The sequence below is a fragment of the Cariama cristata genome, unplaced genomic scaffold (genome assembly GCF_000690535.1).
Source record: "Cariama cristata isolate BGI_N322 unplaced genomic scaffold, ASM69053v1 scaffold7215, whole genome shotgun sequence".
NCBI classification, from domain to species: Eukaryota; Metazoa; Chordata; class Aves; order Cariamiformes; family Cariamidae; genus Cariama; species Cariama cristata.
Genome location: NW_009618043.1, coordinates 43,496 through 70,209, shown reverse-complemented (window position 1 = coordinate 70,209; position 26,714 = coordinate 43,496). Strand labels below are relative to the sequence as shown.

Genomic DNA, 26,714 nt, shown 5'->3' with positions numbered 1-26,714 from the left:
AGTCGGAGGAGCTGAGCTGGTAAACGATTTCAACAGGATAAACACATCACTTTCTATCAGTCTCTTCTCATTTGGGAGCAGGCCTGTCTTTTCTTCCCTCAATTAAGTGTAGAGAGACAAAATCAGTATTTTTCCTCTTAAAAGTTACAGAATAAAAATTAGGTGAATAGGTAGGCTCTTATTTCTCTTGTCTGCCCTGTAGGATGTTTTCAGAAAACTTTTGTAATCTATTTGTAAGATGCTTTCTGACTTGCTGGTAAAAGATTTCACTTTTCTAGCTCTCAGATTTTATTAAATTTGAATTTTTGTTCTCATTCCAGTCCATGTAAGTGCAAAAGGCTACTTTGAAACCATACACTTTCTGGCAGATTTGAAAGAAATGATATCCAATCCTTGTTAGGTTAAAAATATAACAATCTGACTTACATATGTGATTTGAGCTCCAAGGTTTAGGAAAATGTAGAATGGCAGGAGGAGATGGCTTAAATAGTTGGAGACTAATTCTGTGCTATGTATTTAAAGTTAAATATTTTGTAAGCATGTGGCTCCTATAGCTTGATGAAAGCTGTACAGTATACTCTGTGAATGAAGAGTTAGTGTTAATAGCTGGGGTAAAACAAAATGTTTCTAGCTCTGCTTTTATCAACAGCTAAATGAAAATTCTCCTAATGTTTTATTACTGCAAGAGTTGTACGATATTTTTTCTTTCCCGTTAAATTTCTGTGTTATTTCCACCCTCTCCCCAAGTGGCAATGTTGAATCTTGTTTCATAAGAGAAGGATCATTACGTATAATCAAGTAACTTAAACAAACGATCTCTTAGCTCAGGGAGACATGTACTATAACATAAACTTGCTGAAATGAAAAGCTGTTCTTCAAAACGTATTGTGCTGTATTTTTGAGTTATTAAAAGCTCTCTCATTTTGGTTTTGAAAATGGCCCTGGCTGCCAGAAGTTGGGGTTTTTCACTGATTGCTAACCTGTCAGCTGGTGCTTTGATGACAGCAAAACAGTGATGGAGATCAAGGAGTATTAATCTGTCTTGTTTCCAGTTAAAGTTTAAATGATAGCTGCCTTTGAATAAGCGATACTACACCCCAAACCGAGCTATATCAGCACACTTTGGGGGGAAAAATCTGCACCTGATGACACTTCAGGAGGTGTTATTGCCTACAAAGCCAGTTGTGGGTGGTTATTTTCAAGTGGTGCAGACACACGAGGTACATGGAAGATGTTCCTTCACTGCTGCTGAAACAAAGGGTTTTTTTTAAAAGGTATCACATAAGCTGTAGATTTGGAAACATGGTAGGTTGGTTTCTTCACTTGTACTTGTTTGAGGGGGAAAAACCCAGTGTTTGGCAAAAGTGTTTTCCATGGATAGTGTGTAGCCAGCTTCAGCCATTTGTTCCTGCACTTGTCTGCAGGGCTGGCTGTGGTGGGACATCCAAGGGGTGGGGAAGGAAGGGTGATGCTGGAAAGGGGGAGCTGGGAGCGAGCTGATCTACCTCTTCCCAGCCCTGGAGTTGCTTTCCAAATTCTCCGCTCCATCCTTTCAGAGTAGAAGTTACATTTCTGTGGGTACCCAATAAGCATTTGGGCTGTACATCATTACCCTGGTGCCTCTTTTACGATCTCGTTACTTCCATGTAAATAAGTGATGAGTCTGGTTAAAAGAGAAGGCTTCACTCCAAGTTCCGCTGACTCCAGTAGCCCAGAAACAGACTGTTTAAAGCAATCTCCGGGTTCAGCTGAGTGGGTGGAAGTGTGGTATTTCAGGAGACTAATTTGTGGTTTTGAACAGCATCTATCGTATAAGCACAGATATGAAAAAGAATAATTTTTTTTTATTCAACAATGCATTAACTTATTTAAAATGCGAGCGCATTCAATTTTTTAGGAGCAGGAGATCTCCACCTCCCAAGGTTTAAGGAATTAGGGCAAGTGTCAGCTCTTTCAGGTGTTCTGCACTCTGGAAAGATGAACAAAAATGTCCAGGCTTGAGCACAGTATCTGCTGCAATTCGTGCTTCAACAGGAGCCACTTACATGTCTTATTTTTGAAAGTTGGTTAGTAACTCTCTTTGCCAAAAAAAATAAAACCTGACTTTTAAGTAAGACTTAAGATACCGTATAACATTAAATACCTTAAGGTCTCAAGCTTTCTAGTCTTTCGTATGTTGGAGCTGTTGGAGAGCAGATGTGGAGGCTGTGTTATTGGCTTGAGCAGTCAGAAATACCGACACGTCCTGCCTTGGTGTCAGGCTGTCTGTCGAAGTGAGTAGTCGGTAAGTGCAATATTACTCAGATTAGAAGTAAAATATTCCCAGTTTATCTGAAAAGATGTGGAAGGATGCATCCCATTCCCCTGAATTTGAATCAAAGAGATGATTTTAGTAGTCTGCAAGGTAGAGACCTTCAGGCTGTGATGGATGCTCAGGCTTGTCCACCCAGAGCAAGTGTGGTGAGCAAGGCCGTGGCAAAGAGCTCATCTACGAGGTACCAGCACTAACCAGTGCACGAGGAAGCTCCCGGCGTGGCCAGTGGCGGCTGTTGCCAAAGGGCTGACATGGGTGGAGCTGGGAGGTCAGGGGCAAGTTCACGTCTCCCTGAGTCTAGTAGAATTGCAATGATTATTGCATGTATTTAGAAGAAGCTTTTGTGTCTGCCACTTCCCAGACAGAGACTATCACAAATCCTTGTCTTAACAAAAAAGAATGATTTCACATTTTTTAGACAAATTGCTTGCATGATGGAGGAGAAAGGATGTCTGCGCCTTTATCGATTACAGGGTTGGCTTTCTGATCAATAGAAAGTTTTACGTACACTTGAGTGACGTTCACCTTAACAGCCCATCCTTGAAACCAGTCAGCACTAATATGAACTGATGGTTTCCCAGAACCCTGTAGTGTCTGTAACTCATACAGAGGGATGTCGGCAGTCTGGCCCCTCTCTACCGTGCTGCTATGTAGAGAGTTCATTTGTCAGCGTGACTCGGAGTCGTTTCGGTACTGATGCGTGCATGGCCAAAGCACACCTACATCGTGAAGCCTGAGTAAGCGTGGACCAAGCACGAACACAGCTTTTATTTACCGCAGGATTTCCATAAGATTATGTAACTCTATCAGGAAATGAAAAGAACAACAGCAAAATCTCATTAATGGGGAAAAATACAAGTGTGCATAGGAAATATATTCAGATGTCATAAAAATTTGTAGAGGAACTCTGCTTCGCTGCCCCATTGCCTATGGATGAAATTTGCCTGGGAAAAAACATTAGTTCAGCTAAGTAATCCTGTTTGTCTGTGCTATAAATTAATTATCTGAGCATTTTTTATAGTGGTTAGGTTGGAAGAAAGTTTTTTGTTTTGAAAGGTAGGCGCTTTTGTGCATTTTTTTCTGTCTCAGTTTGACTTTGAGGAAGAGATTTGCAGATTATAGGAAGTCGTAACAGAAACCATTCAAACTTGGGGGACTTGTTTTATACACAACAAAATTACCGGGACAGTTAGTTTCTCCGTCTATGAATAACTTTGCATCTGCATGTAGTTCTGTTGTGGGAAGCTTATTCTGAATGTCATTTCATATTACTTATTATGGTACTTTTTATTTAGGGAGGTGGGGCTCTCTTCATTCTTCTTTCAAGTCCTGTTCATTTAGTCCACTGAAATTTGAACACAAAACTTTATGTAAAGAAACACAACTCACATAAACTTCTGTCAACGTACTGGCTTGAGCCATGTGTGGAAATCCCCATGCCCCATTTCCCAGGCTTAGCTGTACTTGTAGGAGACAGGACTTATGGTTTTGGCAGTCTTCCTCCCGACAGAAGACCAGAAATCAAAACAAGCAAATAAATATGACAAGGAAATGTTGCAGAACACAAAGCCCTGACAGGAGCACTTGTCAGAGAGGAGCAGACACAGTATAATTTGCCTCCAAGTAAAGATGGTTTGAGCTAATGTTATTCCCCGTGGTCTCTGCCCACAGCATAGGGATTTTAACAGCTCTGGAGGCAAAGGCAGAAGGGGCTAGTGGACTTCCGAAGGGCGATGAGGGTGTTCGCTTGTGCTCTCTTTGTTTCTACAGATGCTTTTGGTGTCACTGTCCCAAACGTTGCTTTTACTCTTAAATTGGGCCTTTCCTTTCTGTATCACAGCTGCATATTTGGTTGGTTTATTCCCTCCTGGCTCCCAAATACTTGTGAAAATGAGTGCTAATGAGACTATTCTGACGTACTCACCTGACACCACACCTTCATTTCTGCACAGCGGCTGAAGAAGTGCATGTCCCCCATAGCCGCTGTGGATGTGTGCATTTACACAAGCACGTGTGCATTTACACAAGCATGCAGGCACCGGGCGTTTGCAGGAGGGACACAACTGTGCAGTGAAACCAGCTAAAAGCCTCCATGGTTGCCTGGAAAACTCTGCGAGCTCCTAGACGAGAGAATTGCTCAGGCTTTGGTTTAGTTTTGCTTTGGTTGCAGCATGCCTGACTATCCGCTCTTGGTGGAGAGCAAGATAAGTACGTGTCCCTTCAGCGTTTTATGAAACAAAGTAATGCAGATATCTATAAGTGAGACATGACATGAAGCATACAGATAGTAAGTTTGGAATAGTTCTGGGAGTTAAGAATTTACATGTCTTTATTAATTATTAGATGTTATTAGTGAGTGACTAAGGAACTGGGAAGCTCTAAGCGTTCTTTTGAAGTAGTGTACCCAAATTAGGCTAAATAAATAAATAAATCTAAAAATGTCGGGGAATGTCTGCTCTAATGAATTTTCTAAATACACAAATCACACTTATTAAATCAGTGGATCTTTTAACTGTAAAAATATTATTACTGTTACACTAGGGAAATCCATGCAGAATTATAAAATATTTGGAAACTCTTTCTATGTTTCATTTTAGTGGAAAGATTGTAAGTTTAATAGGAATAAAAAAAAAAGGTAAGCTTTGGGATAAAGTTGTAAAAGCCAGCTTTCCCCCTTTCTTTGTACGTGTGCCAATTTTCAATAAGAACTGTGTTCCCCTTTTAGTCTAGTTTAAAATAAACTACATGTATAACAAGATGTTGAAATTTATTTATGGTATGTTAGCACTAAGGACAGGTTGTTAAGGGGTCATAAAAAATATTAGTTTCCACTTTATGGTGGCCGAGTTGGTTTTTCTGCAAATTAAATTTGACGCTACAAAGGGATATATGCGATACATACAACTTTCTCTCCTCCATTGTAATTTCTTTCACCTTAATGCAGCCAACAAAGCCTGTCTTTGTAATAGGAAGAATCTCAGGTGGAGAATTTCCCTTGACCTGTGCAATAAAATTCAGCAGCAGGAAAGTGTGGGGTATCTACACCTGGGAGAGTGTAGAGCATCTGCTTATTCCGTGTGACCAAAGAAACTCTTCTCGTGGTGAAGTAGGCAGGATGAGGTGCTGGATTGTCCATGTATTAGCATTATACCTGCTTTTATTTACCCTTTTATCTAGATTTCACTTTACAGTATTTATCTTACACCATTTGTGTGTTCCTTCATCAAAATATTTAGGCTTGTGTACAACTAAGACAGACTTTCCGGTTAGTATTTCAGAAGCGGTACAGAAGAGTATATTGTTTTATTATTAAAATACAATTTATGAACCAGAAATGATCACAGATGCAAATTTATACTTTGCACATTTTTTTTCTTAATAAGAATATGTATATTTTCATCTGGGGAGAAAGCAGCATTAAAATGAGCGAGCCTGGGGAGTATTACCACACACACAGACACACACACGCGCGCGTACGCTTGCATGCACAAAAGAGCCACAGCGAGCTATTTGCTCGAGAAACAAACTCCTACAAACGGCCCTCGAAAACCCGCACTGGCTCAGGAAAGCTGAAACCCTCCTTGTTTGGCCATCAAGGGCCTGATCCCCTGCGACGGCCCCGCGACGGCAGCAAGGCGGGTGCACTGACAGCTCGTCGCACTTGCGCTTTTGGAAATTGGGGTCTTTCTGATTGGGACTAGCAGGCCAAGAGGAGGGGAAAGGGGGAAATAACTCCACTCACCAGATGGGTTTTTCCAAGCCCTCATAGCTCTAATTAAAATGGCTGGTCAGGAAAAGCCTCCTCTCTTTTCCTTTTCCTGTGCTACCCATGCTGCAACTATAGCTGAGCAGTGAAAAAATTTCCAAGTTTGAAGGATTAGCAGTAAAAATCAGTGTATTTTTTTAGGCTGAGGTGTAGAAATCTGGTCAAAGTTGGTTTTTTTTTCAGCTGTGATTAATAGCCCTGGGTGCTGAATGGGGTATTTGTGGAGGAGAGTGTGACGCTAAGCAAAGTGTTCGGTACAGCAGCTCTGCTCCTGCTGGAGCTTGCTGCAGCAGGGATGAGGACTTTAGGCATAATGTAGTAAAACCTGCTTTGAAGAATTATGAAGTAAGAGACTTAAACGTGTAAGAGTAGAGGAGTTGTGTGCTTTACCATTTCATCAGTGACCCTCAAAGTAATTATTGTTGTTCTAGTAATTTTCTCTTCTTCTTATCTCATTTGCAAGTGTGCATTTTTCATGGGCATTAAACTCCCTGCCTTGAACCTAAGTCTGAAAATTGGGGTCCCTCCACCATCTGGAACAGCTCAGGGTGTAGGCTGACAATGCTATTGTGCCCGATCCATGTGAAGTGGGAGATGTTTCATCTGCTTCTGTTGGGTCTGGATGAAATCCATAGCGAGAAAATTGCTTTGAAGTGGGACTTGATTTACAGTGATGATGAGATGAGCTGGGGAGTATTGCATCCTGATGGCAGCTCCTTGCCAAAGGAAAGGAAAAGGCTACTCGCTGTCCATGGCAGGAGGGTCTCGGGAGATGTGGCTCTTGGTCTGGCCATAGCAGGTGGGACAGTGAGTGGGTTTCTTTGGGGAGTTTTTTATTACAGAACTACACTTGGTCGGATGGTTTTGACTAAGCAGAACAGAGAAGGGCGATGCCCATTCATAGCAACGGGGAGCAGACTGCAGTCCGAGGTAAGGTATGCTTGGTCTGCCGGTGCATGTAAATCTCTTTATGTGCTTTAGCAGAGCAGGAGGTAGTGTAAGGAGTTATGGTCCCGCTGCCCATCTGCATTATTCTACTTGTCTACTTTTGTTCTTCTCTGGTTTGCTTCCTGTTTCCGTATAAAAGTTTATGTAAATTAATCTCAGAACATTCCCCTTTCTTTGCGTCATTAGTCTGCGGTAGATGTTAACCTTTCAGAATCCTCATTAGCTGCCTCAAGACAGGGCCAGTACATGTCAATTATTTTATTAGATGCCCTGCTTATAGAGAAATTTTATAGCCTTAATGTAAAAATGGCGAAATACTGCTCTTCCCTCCACCCCGAGAAGCAAAGCATGCGATATATCTGACTTGGTAAGTCCCTGCATGCTCTGTGCAGAGCCCAGTGTTTGAACTTCATGGTGCTTTGGCTTCATTCTGAAATGTCATTTTGTTGTAGCCATTTCCTTATATTCAGGAAACAATAAAAGCCTCTCTGGCATCCCTGTGGCCTTGTACCATCGCTCCAGCTGAACTCTGCCATGTGCACCTTGTCTCTGCTAACTGCAGCTCTTGGGTCTTCTGTCTTCCAACACAGAGCTCCGTGTCCCACATGTTTGCAAATACTGTCTTAGGTGGTAACAGCGATCTGTGTACCTTCACTTGCCAGGTATCTGTGCTCAAAAGTGCATAAGGTGGTAGCAGAGCCTTCGCTAGTCCACATTCTACACCCAAAGTTTGGAGGAAGGTGTAAGAAATTGCAAGTATTTGAGTAGCAGCTTGGTCTTTTTGCTTGCTGACTTGTCTCTGGTCTGTCACTTTTCATGGGTCTCTCACATCATCTTCTTGGCTTTGGTAAACTTCAGCCTGCATTTGGCTTTTTAGCAGAGCAAGGGATCGCTTCACAACTTGCGAATTTGACTCATGGAATTAAAGTCCTGGCCATGAATTGTAGGTGCGTTAAATCCCCCTTTCTCTACTGTCCTTGTTTTGGTTTGTTAGGGTTTCAACATGTACATGTTTCTGTCATCCAGCAGCGTTCCAGATGGAGCAAGAATATTTAAACTCTTGGTTACTAAAGTAAAATACAGGATATTATGAGCGACATGGGGAATACCAGTTTCACCTGTTTTGTTTCACTTGAGCTTTAAAGCGCCTGTTTACTCGTAGTAGATCTATTTTTGAAAGAAGGTGCAGACACTATTGTGACAGTTGCCTTAGAAATACATATGATAATGGAGGGAGGAGCGCACCCACAGGCAGCTGGTGCTTGCCATCCCCTATCCCTGTCATAGGAGCTGGCCACCCTGCACCCCACATCCTCGTGCACCTCCACGTCCCTCCCCACCTCTTTGCTCTCTGCCCCATACCGGTGCTTTGGCCCTGCCAGAGCTGGGGTGGTGTGGGCTGGAGCTCAGGCCGACTGGGGCAGGTGAGGGCAGGGATCCTGGGAGCTCCCATCCGTTTCCAGCAGAGCTTGTTGCAGATGATGGGTCTGGGGGTGCAGCACGTCAGTGGGAGCTCTGTGCTGGGCACGAATGGGCCATCGGTGGGATGGGTCCCTTGGGCTGTGTGGGGTGCTCCCCTCCAGCCTCATGGCCAGGCAAACTCTAGGCAGAAAAAGCAGAAGGATCCCCAAACTCCAGTCCCCTTTGTGCATTTCTGAGGTGGAAGCAACAATTAGAAGCAACCAATATTGAAAGAGATTTTTGTCCAGAAAGGCAAGAGGAGGGTGGGGAGTCACCAGAGATGGGTCTACTGTGCTGGGGATGCAGGAAGGTGGCACAGCCCGCGACAGGGCAGAGGAGGGACTAACAGCACACCCTGCAAAGGAGACTGTGTTGCCCTGCGGCAGAGCAGCGGGTATGGCGCTTCCTGATGGGACACGGGGAACCTAAAACTGGATGTTCCCAGTGTCAGCCGTTGCGTGGATGGTTTTGCACCAGCGTGCCAGGAAAGTGTGGTTCTTGCGTGGGGCTGAGGTGCTGCTGCTGTGGGTCTCGTATGTAGCACAGAGCAGGGGGCTCCTCAGGCAGGTGTCTCTTCCAGGGCAACCTCTAAATTCCTGAGCATTTCACAGATTAAATATCATGTATTGCAATCAAAAGGGGAAAAAACCCAAACCCACCCTGCCCTCTGGGGGATTAACTTTCAATGACAACCTGTAATAACCGTCAGTAAGAGTATTGATCCCAAGTCTATAATGTAAAGTACGGAAATAGGGCGTCTGCAGGCCCAGTTTTAGAACTGAAGCTTCATGTATTGCATGTATAAGATGTTGATCTTGAGAGCAATGTGGAATATTGGCTGCATTTTATGACACTGTACACTCGTATTTATTTACATAATATATTTTGATGGGAAATACCTGTCTCCAGTGAAGTCTGTGAATCAGAAACACAAAAACTAAATATGAGCGTTGGGAATAAATAGGCTCTGGCTTGTGAGTCAGGTGTGCGGTCCGTGGGAAGGGCTGTGATTCACCATTATGTATGTCCTACGGTCTTCCTCGTTTTACAGAGATGAGATTTTTATTTACAAAGATCCCTTTCTTTAGTTGCAGTTAACATTAAGTTTTGCCGTAGCATTTGAAGAGGCAGGCCCGTTAGCTGCGCGCAGATTTACTGTGCGAGTTTAAGCTAATGGATACTTATCAGGCAGGCTGTATTTGGTGATCGTCCATCATTTGCTCATTAAACAGTGTATCTAAGTGATTCTCATTTCCTCCCTGCCATGTCTGGAAAGGAGGAAACTAGACACATTACGATGGAATATTAATGTCCTGGAGGATTTAGCCACCCATAATTAGATCTCCTTTGCATAAACTTGCTAGTGCTACCTTATTTTGTTGTTTGTCTTGTTCTCCTTAATCACCTTCACATCTTTTTCTGTTCCTATCTTTTTTTTTCAGTTTTCCTTTGTAATTTTTTCCCATTTGTCTCATCCTTCTTCCTTTTTTTGTCTTTTTTTTTCCTTTTTCTTTTTCTTTTTTTTTTTTTTTTCCCCTTCTCCCTGACCTAGAGAGCACAGCAGTCTGGGTTTCCCCACTCCTCCCTCCTTCACACAAAAAGGCTGACTTTGCCAGCAAAACCCACAATCTCTGCCAAGCCCTGTTACTGACTTTGGAAAAAAGCAGCTAGAGAACTTGGGCAAATTTAGGCTCTGAACTAGCTAAATAAGCCATGTCAGTAAACCCTCTTGTCTTATTCCCTGGCCTGCTGGCCCATGGAAGGATTAATATATAACGGCCCTATTTAAGGTGGAAAAAACCCCTCCTGGCTGAGGGCCACCAATGGCTGAATTGGCCGTGCACTGGGGAGGGAACTGGGAGGTGGCTCTGGAGCTGTGAACGATGGAGCTGAGGACCACACATGGTTCCCGTGGGGGGTCCCAGGGTTAGGGCATGGGCGGGGAATACGCCGTCACCTCTCTGGGGATGCCCTGATGTCCCAGTGCTCCTTTCCACCAACCACTGGGGGGGAAAAAAATGGCAGTGTGTTACTGAAACTAAATGGAAACGATCACGCAAGCAAGCAAAATATCTTGTAAACACGGGGAGACCGGGCAGGAATCCCCTTGCAGAGTTGATTTTCCAGAGGGAGTAAGTAGGCTGAAATGGCTGGTACCAAGCCCACCTGGCTGCTTCTGCCAGGTACCTTTTTGCTCCCCTGAATGGTGGTACGGAGGCACCCGGGGGATTTCCCTTTCCTTTTAGCTGCGAGGTATGGTAAATGCATCAGGATGCACTCACAGGCAGCTATTGTCAGTACACTGGCAAATCCGCACAAAATTTTCTATTTTCCTGCGGAATGTGGACGGTTTTGCCCTGCACACCGGCGGGAGAAGGCCCCAGGCTGCTGACGAAGGAGGACAGCCTGGCTCCCTGAGGGCTGCGTGCCCTGGCCCGGGGCTGGCTCCGCACCCTGCTACGCTCCCGGGCAGCCAACTGCAGCTCTGCCACTGCCGTGCTTCGTTTAAAAAAACTAATGTGACCATTTTTCATACTACTACTTTCCTTTGCTGCTCTTCTGCAGATTTTTGTGTTTTGCAGACTTTTGTCTCACCGATATTAGGAGGTGGAGAATCTGACAGGGAACATCTAAGCAGGAGAGAGGGAAAGCCTTACACCCAGCCAGGAGGTGATCTGAACAGAAAGGGCTAGCTGGTTTCTGCTCAAAGTAACCATTTCCAAACTTTTTTTGTCTTTTTTTGCTGTATGCCACTGCTATTTGTGGTAGCAGCTCTGGGCAGTAGGCTGAGTGAGAGCAGGGGTATTCTCATCCTCTTTCAGTTTGAGGAGCGAGCCTATCCACACCTCTCCAAAGACAGACTCTAGATGCACGTGGAAAATACCAGGCTATTTAGAGTGTAAAGATTGTTAACATCCTTTGTGCTCCTGCCATGCCAAGCAGCTGGAAACTGCCCAATTTACAATCCTCAGTCCACAAAGTTTTGAGCATCCTCAGCTCCCTTTGACTTGGTGGAAATGGAAGCTGCTCTGCATTTTGCAGGATTAAGAGCGCTGTATTAAATCCTAGGCTGCGAGTGCTGTGGGATGAGTCACGGCGGATGAATGGTGGTCGGATGGGGCTATTCTGTGTCCTACACTGATTCGGGAGCATGTAATTTCATGTGATGGGAGGGACGGAGCAAAGACTGGGTCAGACAGCAGAGAGATGTGCGTTGAAAGGCAGCAAAGAAGCCTGAAGATTACAGAAGATCACAGAGCTCTTGCTTGTGAGTACCTACAGCTAGGTCAGGGAAAATATGTGATTATTGTGTGGCTGGCTTACAACGTGGATTGGTGCTAGAGTATTTCTCTAGAGGGAAGGCTGTGAATCTTGACACGTACATTACAGCTAATACATAGGCATTGGTGAGATTTCCCCAGGTTTATCCGGGAGCGTTCTGTCACCAACAAAATCTGACAAAATCCTGCAAACTAAAAAGTGGCACCAGTGTTTTCTGCACTCAAAGTATCCTGTACATGGCATATTCAAATGTTGCTTGCAGATGAAGGAATGGCCCTGGTCCTGAATGCAGCTCTTGGTAACAGCCCTGATTCAGGAAAGTTCCCCCATCAGCTGGGGGACTTGCTTGTAACCCAACATATTTCTCAGCAATTTCTCAAACTGTCACAGTTCCTGACATTTTAGTTAACATACTGTGGAGTTTTTATATTATGGGAAGTGTTAAACTGGTCCTTGTGGTCCTTGAAGCCTGTGTAATAGGATAAGGGATCATACACATGCCATCTGAATTACTGAGGGGCTGTTGCTCACTTGTAAAGCTTGATTGCATCTAGAAATCAACATTTGGTTCAGAAGCGTCTTACTTTGATAAGGTTAACTTCTTTCCTGGGAGTGATAAAGTGTTAAATAAGCACTGTGCCTGTGAATGGAGTTCAGGTAATGGTAGCCCCATAAATAGATGTTCTCACTCTTAGGGGAATGGATGCTGAATCTTTTCAGAAGTTTCTCTGAGCACAAAGAACCAAAGTCTTTGAGCCTGCACCACTCGCGACCTAGCAATTAAATAAGCATCCTTAGAGAACATCTGAGACAAGCGGGCAAAATGCAAATATTTGGGGTGTGTGGGAGTGCTGTATTGTGATGTTACCATTGCCCACAGTTCCTCCACACGTCGGCCCTCTCCTTGTTCTGGCTCTTGCATTCGGGTCCCACAATCAGGTGGGGCAGAACAGAGATCTTCTCCAGGCATGACAGCAGTGAGTCCTGTGCAGGGGCAGAACAGGGAGTGGAAGCAGCTATGTGTCCTCCTGCACCAGGCCACGAGTGGGCAAGGCACAAAGTTACCAGTCTTTAGAGCTGACTAACAAGAAGAGTTTCTATGCTGCCAGACCAAGGCTATTTTCATGTCAAACCCAGCCTTCCTGAAGGGCTTCAGCTTCATAGATGCCCCCAGATTTCACCCAAGGCACGGCTGTTGTAGCATACACACTTCTGGGTGAGTTTCCTATAACTATCTCATAATCATCAACCTGAAGGATGCAGATAAAAGAGTGACTCTGTGTTTTACTTCCAGTATTTTATCTCTGTGTGCTGGCAAATGCTATGGACCGTTTCCAAAAGAGAAGGAAAAAAAAAAGTTAATGCTTTAAAAATAGAAAGAGAGTGCTGTGAGTGTTGATATCAAGGTTTAGTACTTGACTTTGAAACTGTTTCTTGCCCATCTTTTTTTCTAATCAGAATTTGGGAGTGGGAGACAGGCGTACGCTCTCCGTGGGTGCAGTGTGTTGCGCCTCGGGTGCCGTTCTGTTGACGACACATGGAGCACAGTGGGACCGAACTTCTGTCCTCTTGCTGTATTGTCTCTGTATTACTGAAGGAGTAAAAATATACTTTTCCAAAGCATTTAAAAATGATCGTTTGGATGGAGAGAGCACATAGAGACAAGAGTAAGAGTGTAATTACATAGCAACGTCTGTGTTTGCAACCATGGCTTAATGTGCAGGCACGCAATGTTATTTGGGGAGAAAATGAGGTGAGTTTCTGAAGGAAAACGGGAAGTATCCAGCAAAAACGTGTGAAGTGCACTTGTGAACATTCTGCCCAAAGCTTAACATCAGTGATTTTGGATGTCTTCGTTTCAATGCCCAGTATGAAATGCCTCCAAAATTTCATGAAAAGCTGAGCCTTCACCATTATGTCACTAGAACTCCCGTAAAGTAGTTAGAGCTGGTACAAGATCTGTAGTTGCTTTATAAAAATCTCAGCTCTCTGTCTTAAACTGTGCTGCTGTTTCCAGTGGTATTGCAGAGCTGCAGGGTGTTTCAGGTATGTGGGTGGCTCCTGCCCATGCTGAAGGTCAGTGACGTGGACTTGTGTGTCCACACATTCAGAGTGATTAACTAGCACAGATGGAAGTGTCTAGTCCTTGACTTCAGTAGTTATGATTGTGGCTGGCATATCTCAGAAAACATATTTTCCTGCTAATGAAACAGGAATTATTTTACTGTGCAATGTATTTTGGAAGTGATTGTGTTGAATATTTGTACCTCTTTGCCTGCTTTTTTTGTCTGTTACCACTACTTAAATAATAGCATCCACAAAGTGAACCTTAATGCATGCTGGTCACCTGAGGCAACCTAGGTTTCAAGGAATGACAAGAAAAATGTTAAGAAACTGAAACTTTAACTGAAAAATCAACCTAAGTGAATTACTCTCTGGATAATATTATGGACTAAGGTTTTTTTTTTCACTCGATTCTCTGTAGCGAGAACTGGAAATCCCTTCACAGCCACAGCAGCCAAATCTGTTCTGGGCCCGCTCTGCCCTCCTGGAGAGTGTTGGCCAAGCCATAAGGCAGCCCCCAGGCGGTCTGTCCCCAGATGGGGGTCTCTGAGGCTCCTCTCCCCTCCGTGCACAGCATTGGGTCCCCACATCTCTGACCAGCCCAGGAAAGCTCCCCCTGCTTCCCTGTGAGTCCAGCAACGGCCACGTGCAACTGAGGGCAAATTGTAGCTGCAACTGCTTGGGTGTTGAAGTTGAGTTTGGGAGTAAGAAACCCATTATCTTTCCTTCTGAATTCAGTGGCTTCTGCTCATTGCCGAGGCTGAGGTAAAGCCAGCAGTGACACCACTTCAAATGCCAGCTCCTTAAATAACAATTTATATCCAGAAGATTAAGGCGGCCACGGAGGAGCCTCTCAGCTCTTGGTTTTATGCCCATTATGGAGGGGGAGCAGACACACGGTGGAGTTAAGTGTCTCCCTACGATTATGCTTGGTGCCTGTGACAAAGCCTGATCACCTATTTTTTTGCTTCAGCCTCACAGACGCCCTTCCCTTCCACACCTCTGGGGCTTCTTAATTACACTAGTGTACAGACCCAACCTTTTTTTGGGGGGGATGTGGCATGCTTTTGCCCCTTGTTTCTCTGTGCCTGCTGCCTAGCTTAGTGGGTGGATGGGCAGGCAGGCGAGGATCAAGTGTGCGGGTCAGGGCTCCCAACTGGCCATCGCTGTGACTGTGCGGCTCCCTAAAACCGCCTAATACGTCCTGAGTAGTGCCAGCCTGGCCTTGCCCAGTGCTCGTGTCCTGCCTGGACAGGTTTGGGTCCCCCCAACCAGCACTGCAGCAAGCAACAGGGGGTCCCGGCTCCCTTCTGGCAGTGCCCCCGCCCCGTGCTCCCTGTCCGAGGGGACAAACTGGCGTGCTGTCCTGCTGCCCAAGAGAAACATCAGCCCAATACAGCAATACCTCTTGCAGTAGCCTCAGCTGTTACTTTTTCTTATGGTTGATCCTGTGAAAGATGATGTTTGCTTAAAAAAATTAGAAAAGAAAAAGGGGGAATAGTGGTGTGAGCAGCAGCTGCAGGGAGCTGTGTCTGGGTCTGAGCTCAAAAGGCTCCATCCCACCGGCCTCCTCCCTGCGCGGAGGTGCAGCACCGTCAGCTACGTGGTGGGTCTGTGCAAATAGAGGAGGAGAACCTGAAACCATGACTGCAATAATATAGAGTGAATTTAAGTGCTGTCGTCTTCATATATATGTTTTCTGTCCCCTTTTCAGTCATTAGGGAGCAAAGCAAATTAATGCCAACAGAGGCTGACTCAAACCTTTGCCCTCATTTAAGGGATTCCAAAAACCGTGGTTTTGTTATGTGCTGGAGCCAGCTGCCCTACAGCAGCTCAAGGACTAGAGCAGTCTCCGGTGTTTAACCAACATGAAAGGCAGTGTGTTGCTAAAATTGTCAATAACCAGTGCCGATCCCTTATACTTATACTTGACTAGGACTGAATTTATTGCCTTTATGTATTTTTAGCAGACTGATTTTTTTTTTTTTCCTCTCTCTTGCCAAAGTAAAAAATAAATAAGAAAATCTCAGCATAAAAGTAGTAATATAAAAAATTGTCCAAGCAAGACAACTGAAAAGCAGTTAAGGATGAAGTAAAATTAAAACATTCCACTTGTCTGTTTTGAGTAAGGTACATGAATTGTTAATTTAGCTTATTTAGTTTTGGAGCAGAAGCCTCTCAAATTTGTGTAGATTTTAATCTTAAAACAAGAGATATATTTGTGTAAGAGTGAAATCGTATTTAGGATAACTATGTCCAGAGTTTTTCTATTAAAAAATGGGTCAAAATGGGAACAAGATGGTGGTTTACAGAACACAAAATGGTAGGTGAGCCCCTAGGAGAGAGCATATGTGAGCCAAGCCTGCCTTGCCACCAACAGGGAATAGTAGCGATAATGGCTTCAGTAAGCTCGTAGCTTTGTATATTGTTTTTCTCTATCATTCTGGAATGTAATACTATATGACATGGCCTTTATGCTAACATAGACTTTTGGGAAAAAGTATAACTGACTGAAGTATGATTTTTCAAAAGAAGTGGCCAAGTTCCCGTGCACCTCTGTTAGTAAACTTGCAGACTAACAGGCCCGGAGCTGTGCCCTTCTGTGGAGCATGCATTTGTTTATGGTCTGAACATAAAATCAAAATTCGGCAAGGCACTGCCTATGTAAATTATCTTCTCTGTTCCTAGTGCCACATGATGTCACCACTGACATCAACCTGATAAATAAACTTACAGGATGCCAGAATTCCTTAGTGGATTTAAAAGAAAAAAAAAGGGGGGAGGAAAGCATAAAATCAAGAATCTTATGATGAAAATGTAAATACTCAATGTAAGTAATCACTGGAACAGTTTCCCAGGCTTGGGCATATAGGTCCCATCTGGTCAATAGGGGCTGTGCTTGTGGCTTTGCAATATGCTTTGGATTTCAGTTGCAGAATTATGTAGAATTTGTATTTGAATCCAACATAATTTAGTTTAAAGGGTTAGAGATTGCAAGGAGTAAATACTTTTTATCATGAAATAAAGACCCATGATTTAAATTTGTTTGGTGTCACAGTGACAGAGTAGGCAGGTGAAGATGATCAACTTTTGCGATTAAAAAGACACATTTCTGCCGTTACCACTTTCAAATGCCCAGTCTGACAGCAGTAAAACTGCCACTGATTTCAGTAACAGCAGGATCGGGGTCTTCTTTACCCTGCTTGTTGTCAGTTGAGCTCTTAGTTATTTTTAAGAATGTAAGAATCAGGTGACATTTTATAATTCTTAACAGGCAGAAAGTTATAGATATGTCACTTGCGAGTGCTGAGCACCTGGCTCTGACAGCTTTCACATCAGCAAGTCTTAAATGCAGTTACAGAACATGGTTGCACATTATAATAGTATTTTTTAATTCTGAACTCTGAAAAAACTTAAGATATCACTTGGTTCTGAACACGGCTAGTATGTTAGTATGTTAAGATGACATAAGTCAGGAAATTTTGCTTTCATAGGATGGTTCTTTACTACGATCTGTTATAGCATACGTTTCAAAAACGACCTCTAGGTTTACTATGGTAATTTTGCACTTGTAAGTTGTTGCGAATGTATGAAATTTCAACTATGAATACTTAGTGGCTAGTGATATTTGAACCTCTATTAAAATTTCACGTGAACTTACTGTTACATGTTCAGGAAGAAACTGCAAACAGAAATCCCATAGTTAGGTTAAAACGTAGGGGAAATCTCTTTACTAAATTTCTACCGTATGAATTATTTTATAGAAAGCAGTAAGTTCTTTTTCACCAGTGCAGAAGTCTGGTTTAATACTTAATGTCATGGTGGACCTAGTTTTCTGGTGGCTTTGCTTTCCAGTTGGTTTGTTTTAGTAATCACAACTTATTTTTGTTCTTTTTCAGTTGAAGAGGGTGAATCTTCAGATTTTGCTTTGACCTGGGACTCATCAGTGACTCAATCAGGTAAATATTTTAGGTTCTTCTGATTGCAAAAACTGCCAGAAGGCTGCCAGGCTTTTTACAGGAACTGTATTTTGTATGTCACATTCCTGTCTCAAATCCAAGACTACCCACTGCAACACAATTTTTATATCAGTTCCATATGGTCAATAAAATCTATTACATACAGAGACTAATATACTCTTATCCTCCGGAGAGCCATTCTTTCTTCTTGTGGGCATACTGAAACGGGTTGTGATTTCTCCAGTATAACCACTTTGAAGTTTTCTGCAATGGGCACTGTTGCACATTCATTCCAATCTAATTACATAAAAGCTGCTTTAATAGGAATTTTAAAACTCGGTCTCAACTGGAATGTGTGTATTTCTCCTCTCAGAGGAAATTGGAAAGTACTGTCAGGGCTGGAGAATAAAAGTGGTACATCGCCATGGTAGAAAGACTTAACATTTGAACCAGCTTTTGGTCTGCTTCATAGTCATAACTCTTAAACATGTGTCTGGGGCTTGTTCATCTGTGTTACGTTGATAATCTGAATAAAAAGAGGCTAAAGAAACTCAGCAGGATAAAGGAAGTTTGTCTGTAGTTGTGTAATATGTATTGATAATACAAACGTCAGGGTAAATGTCAGATTACTTTCCATTTAAAGTAACTAGCCACATCTCAGTTACTGTTTGTGCCCTGTGTAAAGATATTTTACTGTCTGTTATGTCTTTAACACTTATGAAATTCTCAGAATATTTTTTTGTTGAAGCCAGTAAGTCAATTTCTGTGCTCTCTTTGCACTGGACTGCACAATGGTATTCTCTCAGAAGCTCAGCAGCAATGTGAAAACAGCTCAGAAACTGAGCAGTAATATGAAAGTTAACAATAGTGCTGCATTCCTGGTTAGCATGGGTTTTATAAGAGTCACGGGGAGACTGGCTCACAGGAGACTTTTCTTACTGAAGTCAGCATCTAGCTGGTCTTGAAGGCATAAACTGCCTTTGTGTGGCACTTTGTGGCATTTCACTTTGTACCAGCTGCACTCTTGGTTGTGCTGGGTGCATCTTCTCTGGGCGCTACAGCTGTTTTGAACAGTTTGTGTTTTCACTAGTCTTTGATAGCAAATATTGCTGCTGCTGCTGCAAACCCCCAGCTGCGATGTCGAAGGCCCCTTTGTGCCTGGAGGTAACGGCGCATGAAAAGAGCGCTCGCCGGCTCTCTTGCTTGACCTTCGTCTCAAACAGCAGTGGAGTGGAGTTACCGGTGCTATCTATCACAAGTCTTCAATTGTATTAAATTTAACACAGGCTGAGGTTCAAAACAGAAATAATGTCTATGCAGAGTGGATGTTAATTTTGGATTGCTGGATGGTATTGGTGACTACGCCGTAAGTAAAAGACAGCCTGTGAAAGGCTTTTCCCAAATTAGTAGTCTCCTCCATTTTTCTTCATTTACTCCCATAATTACAGCTCTCATTCAAGACGTCGGATGTGGGATAAAATGTATTGTATGCGTGATTTATGGCAGCTTAAGGAAAATGTGTGCTAATTGGGGGATTTTCCTCTTAATACTTAAGTAGCTACAGATGTCAATCTTGCATGTGTGTAAAGATGCAATACAGTATCCTATCAAGACAGAGCGCAGTGCATAGGACAGAGGTTGCAGGCTGGAATATGACTGAGGAACTACATAAAACAGGCTTAAAAAGCCCTCGTACATGGTGGTGCGGCCGCGTGGAGTCACTGGCTGTTGTGTGGTGTGCCTCCAAAGCTATATTCAGTAACTGAAACCAGTCCCTCAGTCCCAGTGTGTGAGACTTTCATTATGTTCTTTTATGATCTTCCTGTTTGCATTAGCTCCAGTAGTGTGATGTTGAAGTTCAATAAAGGGTGAAAAAACACGCTTCAACTTCTTGTTTCATGCCCCTTCCTCCCCTGGCCCAAAATGACAAAATTGCCTCCCCTTCCTTGACATCCCAACAGAAAGAAAGGGTGGGAGGGGAGCCAAACCTGGGACTTGTTAACTCTGAAACATTTGCCAGATGTTTCAAATTAACATATTTCTCTCCCTTCTTCTCCTGTATGTGTTTGTACATCTCTGTGTGTGTGTGTATGCCCAAACACATACAAAGCGAGTTCTGAAAAATTCTGTCGGCACTCTGCGCAGCTGCTGTGGGCCAGGGGAGTGGTGGTCCCAGGGTGCTGTGGTACGCAGGGACAGCAAGAGCAGGTCGAATATAACTTTTTCATTTTTTTTTTTTTTTTAATACTAGCAAAATATTTATATAGGTGCAGTTGTGGGGAGAGAAGGTGCTTTTGCTGCTATATCTTATTTTATTCATCATACCAATAGAAGCTATCCTGGAATTTTTTTTTTATGAGTACGAGTTGATTCTGCAGTGATGGGGCTTGTCAAGGTAGCTGCAACAGCCGTCTGTCTCCAGGTCAGGCGTAACCACTTGTAGGTGCAGGGTAAGACCTGTCAAAGGCTGGGGGCCAAGCTCTGTGTCTCATGGTGGGCTTCTCTGCTACTGAAGTGTACTGAAGGCGCACGGTTTGTGCATCCCTGACCGGACCATGGCACTGGGCAAGGGGCTGCTCGCAGAAGCTGCTTAGTGCAGCTCATGGAAATTTGGCGGTGGACACGTTGGCAACAGAAATCCAGTGCTCGGATGGGTCTGTTTGGTGATGGCTTGGCACAGGGCACCATCCTTTCTCTGATGGTAGAGTACGTGTACAAGTTGCTGTCTGCTCTGGCTTAACTGCTCATTCCTGGTAAAACCTGCAAAGGTGAAATGCTTTGCGGGAATCCAACCCTTGGCATAGTTGCACCGAGGAATTTACTCAAGTACTTTACATATAACTAGAAATAGTTCTATGATTTTTTTGTTTTTAATGACCGCAACTTAAAGGCTGTACATACTAACCTAGAGGATCAGGAAAATGTATAAGGAGGCAAAGGCTGCCCTTGCACCAGCGTAAATAATCTGGGTGTCCACCAGCCCTGTTTAACAATGGGCATATAGCGAACTTCCTTCCTCTTCAGGTCTTGTAAACATTTTTCTTCCTTTTACATTAAGGAAAAAAAAAGCTTTTCCTTTCCTGTCTTAATCTTAAACTTAGCTTGCTGTTAAATAGCAAGTCAGTAGTGTTTTGCTGTGTAAGAGGCAGAGGTTTTGTATCCTAGAGGAAGAGCACAGGTGAGTTCTCCTTCCCCCTACTTTTCCCTCTTGACAGCACATGCAGCCCTTGAAGCCTGTCCATTTTGCTCCGAAAGCGTCAGAGAGGGTGGGCTGGGCCGGGGGGCCAGGCAAGCGCCCACCTCTGCTTTGCAAAAGGGTTTTCAGCTGCTTCGAAGCCAAGAGGAAAATAAGATTCAATATCTGCAAAGCAAAGGTCCAGCCAGACAATGCTGCATTGCTGTTGTAATACATCATGAGAGTATTATCTTGAGGAGCAGCAAGGGACATTTTAAAGAAGGAAAAAGTCTTACTAAATATATAGAGAATTTAAGGCATTTTAAAGACCTATGAAAGCATTTTACATGGGGGTTGCTGGGGAGTTTCTCATTAACCTAACTGTGAGGCCCTGGGGAATCTTGACTGAATTGTCTGGGGCAAACAGAGCAGATTCTGTCTTCTCTTTAGGAGCCTGCAGACCTAAAAGCCTGATTTTTTTTTTTTTTTTTTTTTTTTTTCCCCTGTGTGTGTGTGTCTGCTTTTGATGTAACTGAAGGTATCTTATTTTTGTACGCAGCTACGAGTTATGCTGATCAAGAAAGCACTTGGGAAATAGGGGACTGCGGACCCATAGCCTGAGTGCTGGGGACAAATGGCCCTGGGTATGTGTCTGCGGAACATGGGGGGGTCTTTGCAGTGTTTGCGACTGGAAGGGCCTCTCCAACGCCAGTGCCCAACCATCCATTAGCACACAACGTTAGTATCATTCAATTATAACATTCCAGAAGTCATGAAAATGAATTACAGGTTGGTATTCCCCCTTTCCCCATTAGCTCCTGACTTCCTGTCCCTGCCACCGAGCTCGCTGCAGCAGTGGGGCGTGCGTGTGAGGGACGTGCTAACAAAGCGCGGCGTGGGGAAAAAAACACCCACAGTGTTTTAGGACACGGACATTTGATGCTTTGCCATTAAGAGTTCTCCCATGTGCTTGTTTTATACAGTACGCTACTTTGGATTTTTAATTGCCCTTTGCACTTTCTTTTAAAGTTTCCCTCCTTTAAGGAGGAAAAAATAGAAGAGAAAAGGGGAAGCAGCAGCTTTTGAGAAATGAACCACAAAATAAAAGAAAACCACCCTGTGGTCACTCCTTTTCCCCTCTCTTCCACTTTGCATGGTGTCTCCCAGCTATGTAAATCACAATTTTCACTTGGTATATCTAGAGGAGGAACATGTGACGCAGTTTGGAGGCTTATTTTCGCTCAGGGCTACCGGAGCCCATGCTGGGGCATTTTCAATGCTGTCTCTGCAGCTCGGGGCTCTCCCTGCCCATTCCCTGCTGGCTGTTCCCTGTGCTCTCCTCCACCGTTGGTCTTTTGATCCTGGTGCTGCTGCTGTCTGCTCCCCAAGTGTTGAGGGTTTCTGTCCTCCTCTAACTGTTTTGTAGAGTTGGGTCTAATTTTAGCTACCAAAGGAGCAAAACAAATGAGAAAGCTGGGGTCTCATGAAGCAAACAGACTTGCCCCTGCAAGTTTTCATGCGTTAACTTTTTCCCCTTTTCTGTTTATTCAGATAAGCTACATAGAATGCATTCTCCTTCCTCACCTTTCCCCTCTTTGGAGGCCTCTTTTGGCCACAGTTTGTTGTCCCCTCAGCCTTCCGCCAGCACCCTGGGCTTGCACACCCCAGCACGCTTTACTGCCCGGTGTCCACCAAGGCCAGCGTCCTCACAGGACCCCATCCCCTGTGGTCTCACAGTACCCAGGGCTGTCCCTGCTCCCTTCCCGTGTCCCCCTGGCAGCTCCCACAGAGCCCCTGCTGGTCCTGCCCCGGCCGCATGACTGCTGGGCAGGGGCTCTGCCAGGAGTAAGTCAGGACGGTCCAGATGAGAGAGACTGCCCTCCCTTAGGCACCAAGCTCTTCTTCTCTAGTTCTACATGTATTATATTTTGGCTTACTTCACTTCCAAATGGCAGAATGCTGGAAAAAAACCCCCTCTTGAACACCCTCAACGGGAAATTCTGGGATCTCTGCTGCAGAGCATTGAAAAGGTCGGTCACAATTCAGTGGGCATTAGAAACCTGTTATCTTGCAAGTACTCTGAAATTACCCATCCTGAGTGCCTTTGCAAGCTCAGACATCTTCTAAAAGCTGATTTCATTAGTAAATCAATATGAGAAGATTATAATTACAATGTGTAAGGATTTCCAAAGAAATAAACCTTTGAACTTAGCAAAGAACATAAGAGTCTTTGATAACTTTCTTAGTTGAATATTTTTTCAATATACCATGAAATGTTTGATCTCAACTGGTTGGCTTTCTTATGTTGGTTTCAAAAACAGCATCCTTGTCCCTGTGTGGACCTGCAGCATGCAGCCCAGTCAGTGTGTGTATGTATATATGTATACATATATTATATATATATAGTCTGAGGTTCTCAAAACTTTAAGTGTCTGCTTTGGAAGCAACCAAAACAGAAATAAATGCAAACTATAAATAAAGCAAGAGAGGCTTGTAGCTCTGGCTGCTGCATTCCCCATTTATTCTAAGCTGAACTTTTCTTTTCCTTGGGAATGTGTGGGCTTTTATGATGTAACATACTTATGTGTCCTTTAAGAAGAGAAACAAAATTTAATTCTCCTTTCCTAATTATAAAATTTAATTTTTAACTTCAATCTTTTACTTATAAATACTTTTTTTTTTTAAAGAAAGTACTTCTGATGGTGTTTTCTGAAACGGAAGGTGAAGTGATAGAAAGTACATGATACTCAGACAATGTGGTGGTGGGTGAACGTCCAAGACAGGTGTAAGATTTTTGGAGCTGGGTTAATATAAAAAGAAACAATATGAGTAATTATAAAACCTTCCCAGATTATTCTATTTGCAGGAGCTCACGGCACAACTCTGCATCTGCAGGCACAAGGGCTTCCTGGGAGCGAGTCTCTGCTCCCAGCGCTCCCGGGCTGGCGGGAAGGGGGACATGGTGCCGCCAGAGGAAGCTGTTGGTTGGAGTGACAGGAGGTCCCTGGGGGTCCTCAAGGTCCGACTGACATCCCGTGGCTGTGGCACCTTCAGGGAAAGGAGAAGTATAAAAAAAACCCTAGATTCCTCGCCGTGTGTGGTGCAGCGTAGCACCAACACGTGCATCTGCCATGGAAACAGCCGTCCCGCGAATCTGCTGAGGCGTCTCTGGTGGTGCAGCGCCATAGGTGTTCCCTTCTTGTTTGGGGAGGGAATCTCTGGCAAGAAGGAGCGATCTTCAGATGTGAACACAGCATGGGTGTCAGTATTTAAATTAGAAGCACACACCTGTGTATTACAACATTTCCTAGAAAATACTTACTATTACAAATGTTAATTGAGAAAATCATAGTGATAGCACAGAGGAGGAGAATTAATTTCTGTGGTAAAAGAGGGGAGGAAAGAAAAGCTCATTTCAAAGTGAGCTATTGAGTGCTCCCCCTACCCCATCACCCACCTGTTCCCAGGCTTTTTAAAGACAGTGTCTGCTGGAAAGCCAGTCTGCTTAAGAGGAGCTGAGCAAGCGTGGTCTATCAGGGTATGTCATTGAGGTTGCCATGCTTCACGGTACCTAAAGCCAGCCGCCCTAAATTGCTAGAAGCACCGTATTTAAAGGGGAGGATTTCTGCAGGCTATGGGGTGGCAGCCCCTGCATGGCCATGCTGGTGAGGGGGCGTGGACTTGCGTGCACTGGGATGCCAGCAGGAGAATCTGGGAGTATGTCTGGGGTCATTGGGTTAACCTTGTCTGAAGTCCTGTGACCTTGGTGTATCTGCTGGCATAGGGCCACTATGGGTTGGGGGATGTTCCTGTAGGGTCTTCTGGCAGAGGCATCTTGCCAGAAATACAAATACACCATCGACATGGATGGTTGCACGCGTGAGTGTATCCTTCTGGGGCTGGCAGGGGACATCCTCCATGGGGTCATGTCCCTGTCTTGCCAGCAACATTTTTTTCCCTGTGACAAATTTGCTTTTTATTTAAAGGTGTGTCTGTTGGCACTTTATCTGCTGGAAGACTGTAACACTGTGTTTCATTTCCTTGCGCTGACTGAAGTAAGTTGTTCACCTTCATGGGTGAGCCCTCAGGCACGGCTTTCTTGGCTTTCCATCTCTTGCTTGCATTCAGGTCTTCTGCGGGTATGAGAATCCCAGCGAAGGATGCTGCCATTGAGCTGGAGGGAGCGCTGGAGAGGAGCAAGGCATAGCATAGCACTGTCCTTTCTTCTTCACACTCCTGCTCTCCCTTCCTGTGTTTCTTTCCAGTGATGCTACCTTGTCTTCTCTTGCTGCCCAAACAAATGGCTGTGATTAGGTGAACACTTTCTGTGTTTTTAGATGAAAATTATATCTGTTGTTTACAATAGCCTTCAGGGGTGTAACTAGCAGTAATGGGCTAAAGTAAAGCAAAGGAGATGCTAGGCTGAGTATCAGGAAACATTTCGAAGTAGTGGGATCTAATAGACTCTAGTATTATCTCCCATCACTTCAGTCATTTTCAAACCAGACTGGACAAAGCGCTTGAAAATGCACTGTAGGAACGGTCTTACATTAGCAGAGGGATGGATGAGATCACTTCATAAATCCTTCTCATCTCTAATTTATCCAATTCTGCCACGCTCTGGATTTGCTAATCCCCTGCAGATTTGAGGACAGAAGCAGACTGGTCAGGCAAATTGTGCTTTCTAGAGCTTATTTCAGTAAATATTTTTATGCAGGATCTCAAAGCACTTTACAAATGCTAATTAAGCATCTCAACCTAGCAGAAAGTCTTCATTGTGCCCCATATCCATACTACTTTGTCTCTGCATCATGCAGTGTTCTGCAGGTCAACCTTCCCAGAGGGTTCCAGCTTCGGGACTGATGGGCACTTGCCAGCCCATCTTGCTTTGAGTCATTTCTGCAGGTCAATGGATTTTCTTTTCCAAGTCGGCTTTGGCTGACTGATAGGAGTGAGGGAAGCTGAAACCATGCTGCTGCGGGGAGCAATTGCAACGGGTTTTACCTTTGTGAAATCAGACAGCTGAAGCGTTGAAGGAAAGTCTCCTGGTGAACAATTTCTTTGGTTTTCATAGAAACTTCTGTTCTCCTTCGACTAGTTCACACATTACAGTTGTAACTGGTAGCTCAAAGCTCCCAGCCTAAATAAACGTAAAACAGGAGTAACAGAATATATTACATTGGCCTGTTGCTTAAATGAGAAAAATCAATAAAAAATAACGCCACAGTGGTGAATCCCCAGTAATCATTCTTCTTGAGAAAAAGCCAAATTGTGCCAGCCACGAGAATGGGGTTTTATAAACAAGGTTGTAAAAGAAGAAGAACAAATGGCATAAACAAGCTCCACTGCTTTGTTTTCTGGGCTAAGTAAGCATGTTGATATGAAACTCTGCAGTGAAGAACTGCATGAAATTTATGATGCTTTGCCCAAATAATCTTTGCTTATTTGGTACAGGAAACTGGAATCATTTGGGTTGGAAGGAACCTCTAGTGGATCTTACTCAACACTGACCTGACTGGTAAAAGTTTCTGTAACCATTACTGCCGTATTTTGGGTTAAATTGTCTTGAACTGTTAAGCTTATCATAGAGCAAGAGTACAAGTATGGTTACTGTAGCATGAGAATGTGTAGAAAACAGAAATTAAGGCCAAATAGTAATGAAAAAAAGGATTTTTTTAAGAAGTTAATATAGTCTAAAATTTCCCATAATAGAAGATAGATTTCTGTTTCTGTCATTTAGTGTCT

The 26,714-nt window shown here is 43.8% G+C and overlaps 1 protein-coding gene across 1 annotated transcript in view; it reads left to right on the top strand.

The window, feature by feature from the left end:
• Positions 1–6,970: 6,970 nt before the first annotated feature.
• The window catches only part of LOC104162058 (zinc finger protein 423-like), a gene marked incomplete at its 3' end in the record, with an annotated part of 43,753 nt that continues 24,009 nt past the window's right edge, over positions 6,971–26,714 (top strand). The window contains exons 1-2 of the mRNA XM_009700703.1: positions 6,971–7,010; positions 17,705–17,794. Coding sequence (XP_009699005.1) covers positions 6,971–7,010; positions 17,705–17,794 — 130 coding nt within the window. The remainder of the gene's footprint in view (positions 7,011–17,704; positions 17,795–26,714) is intronic.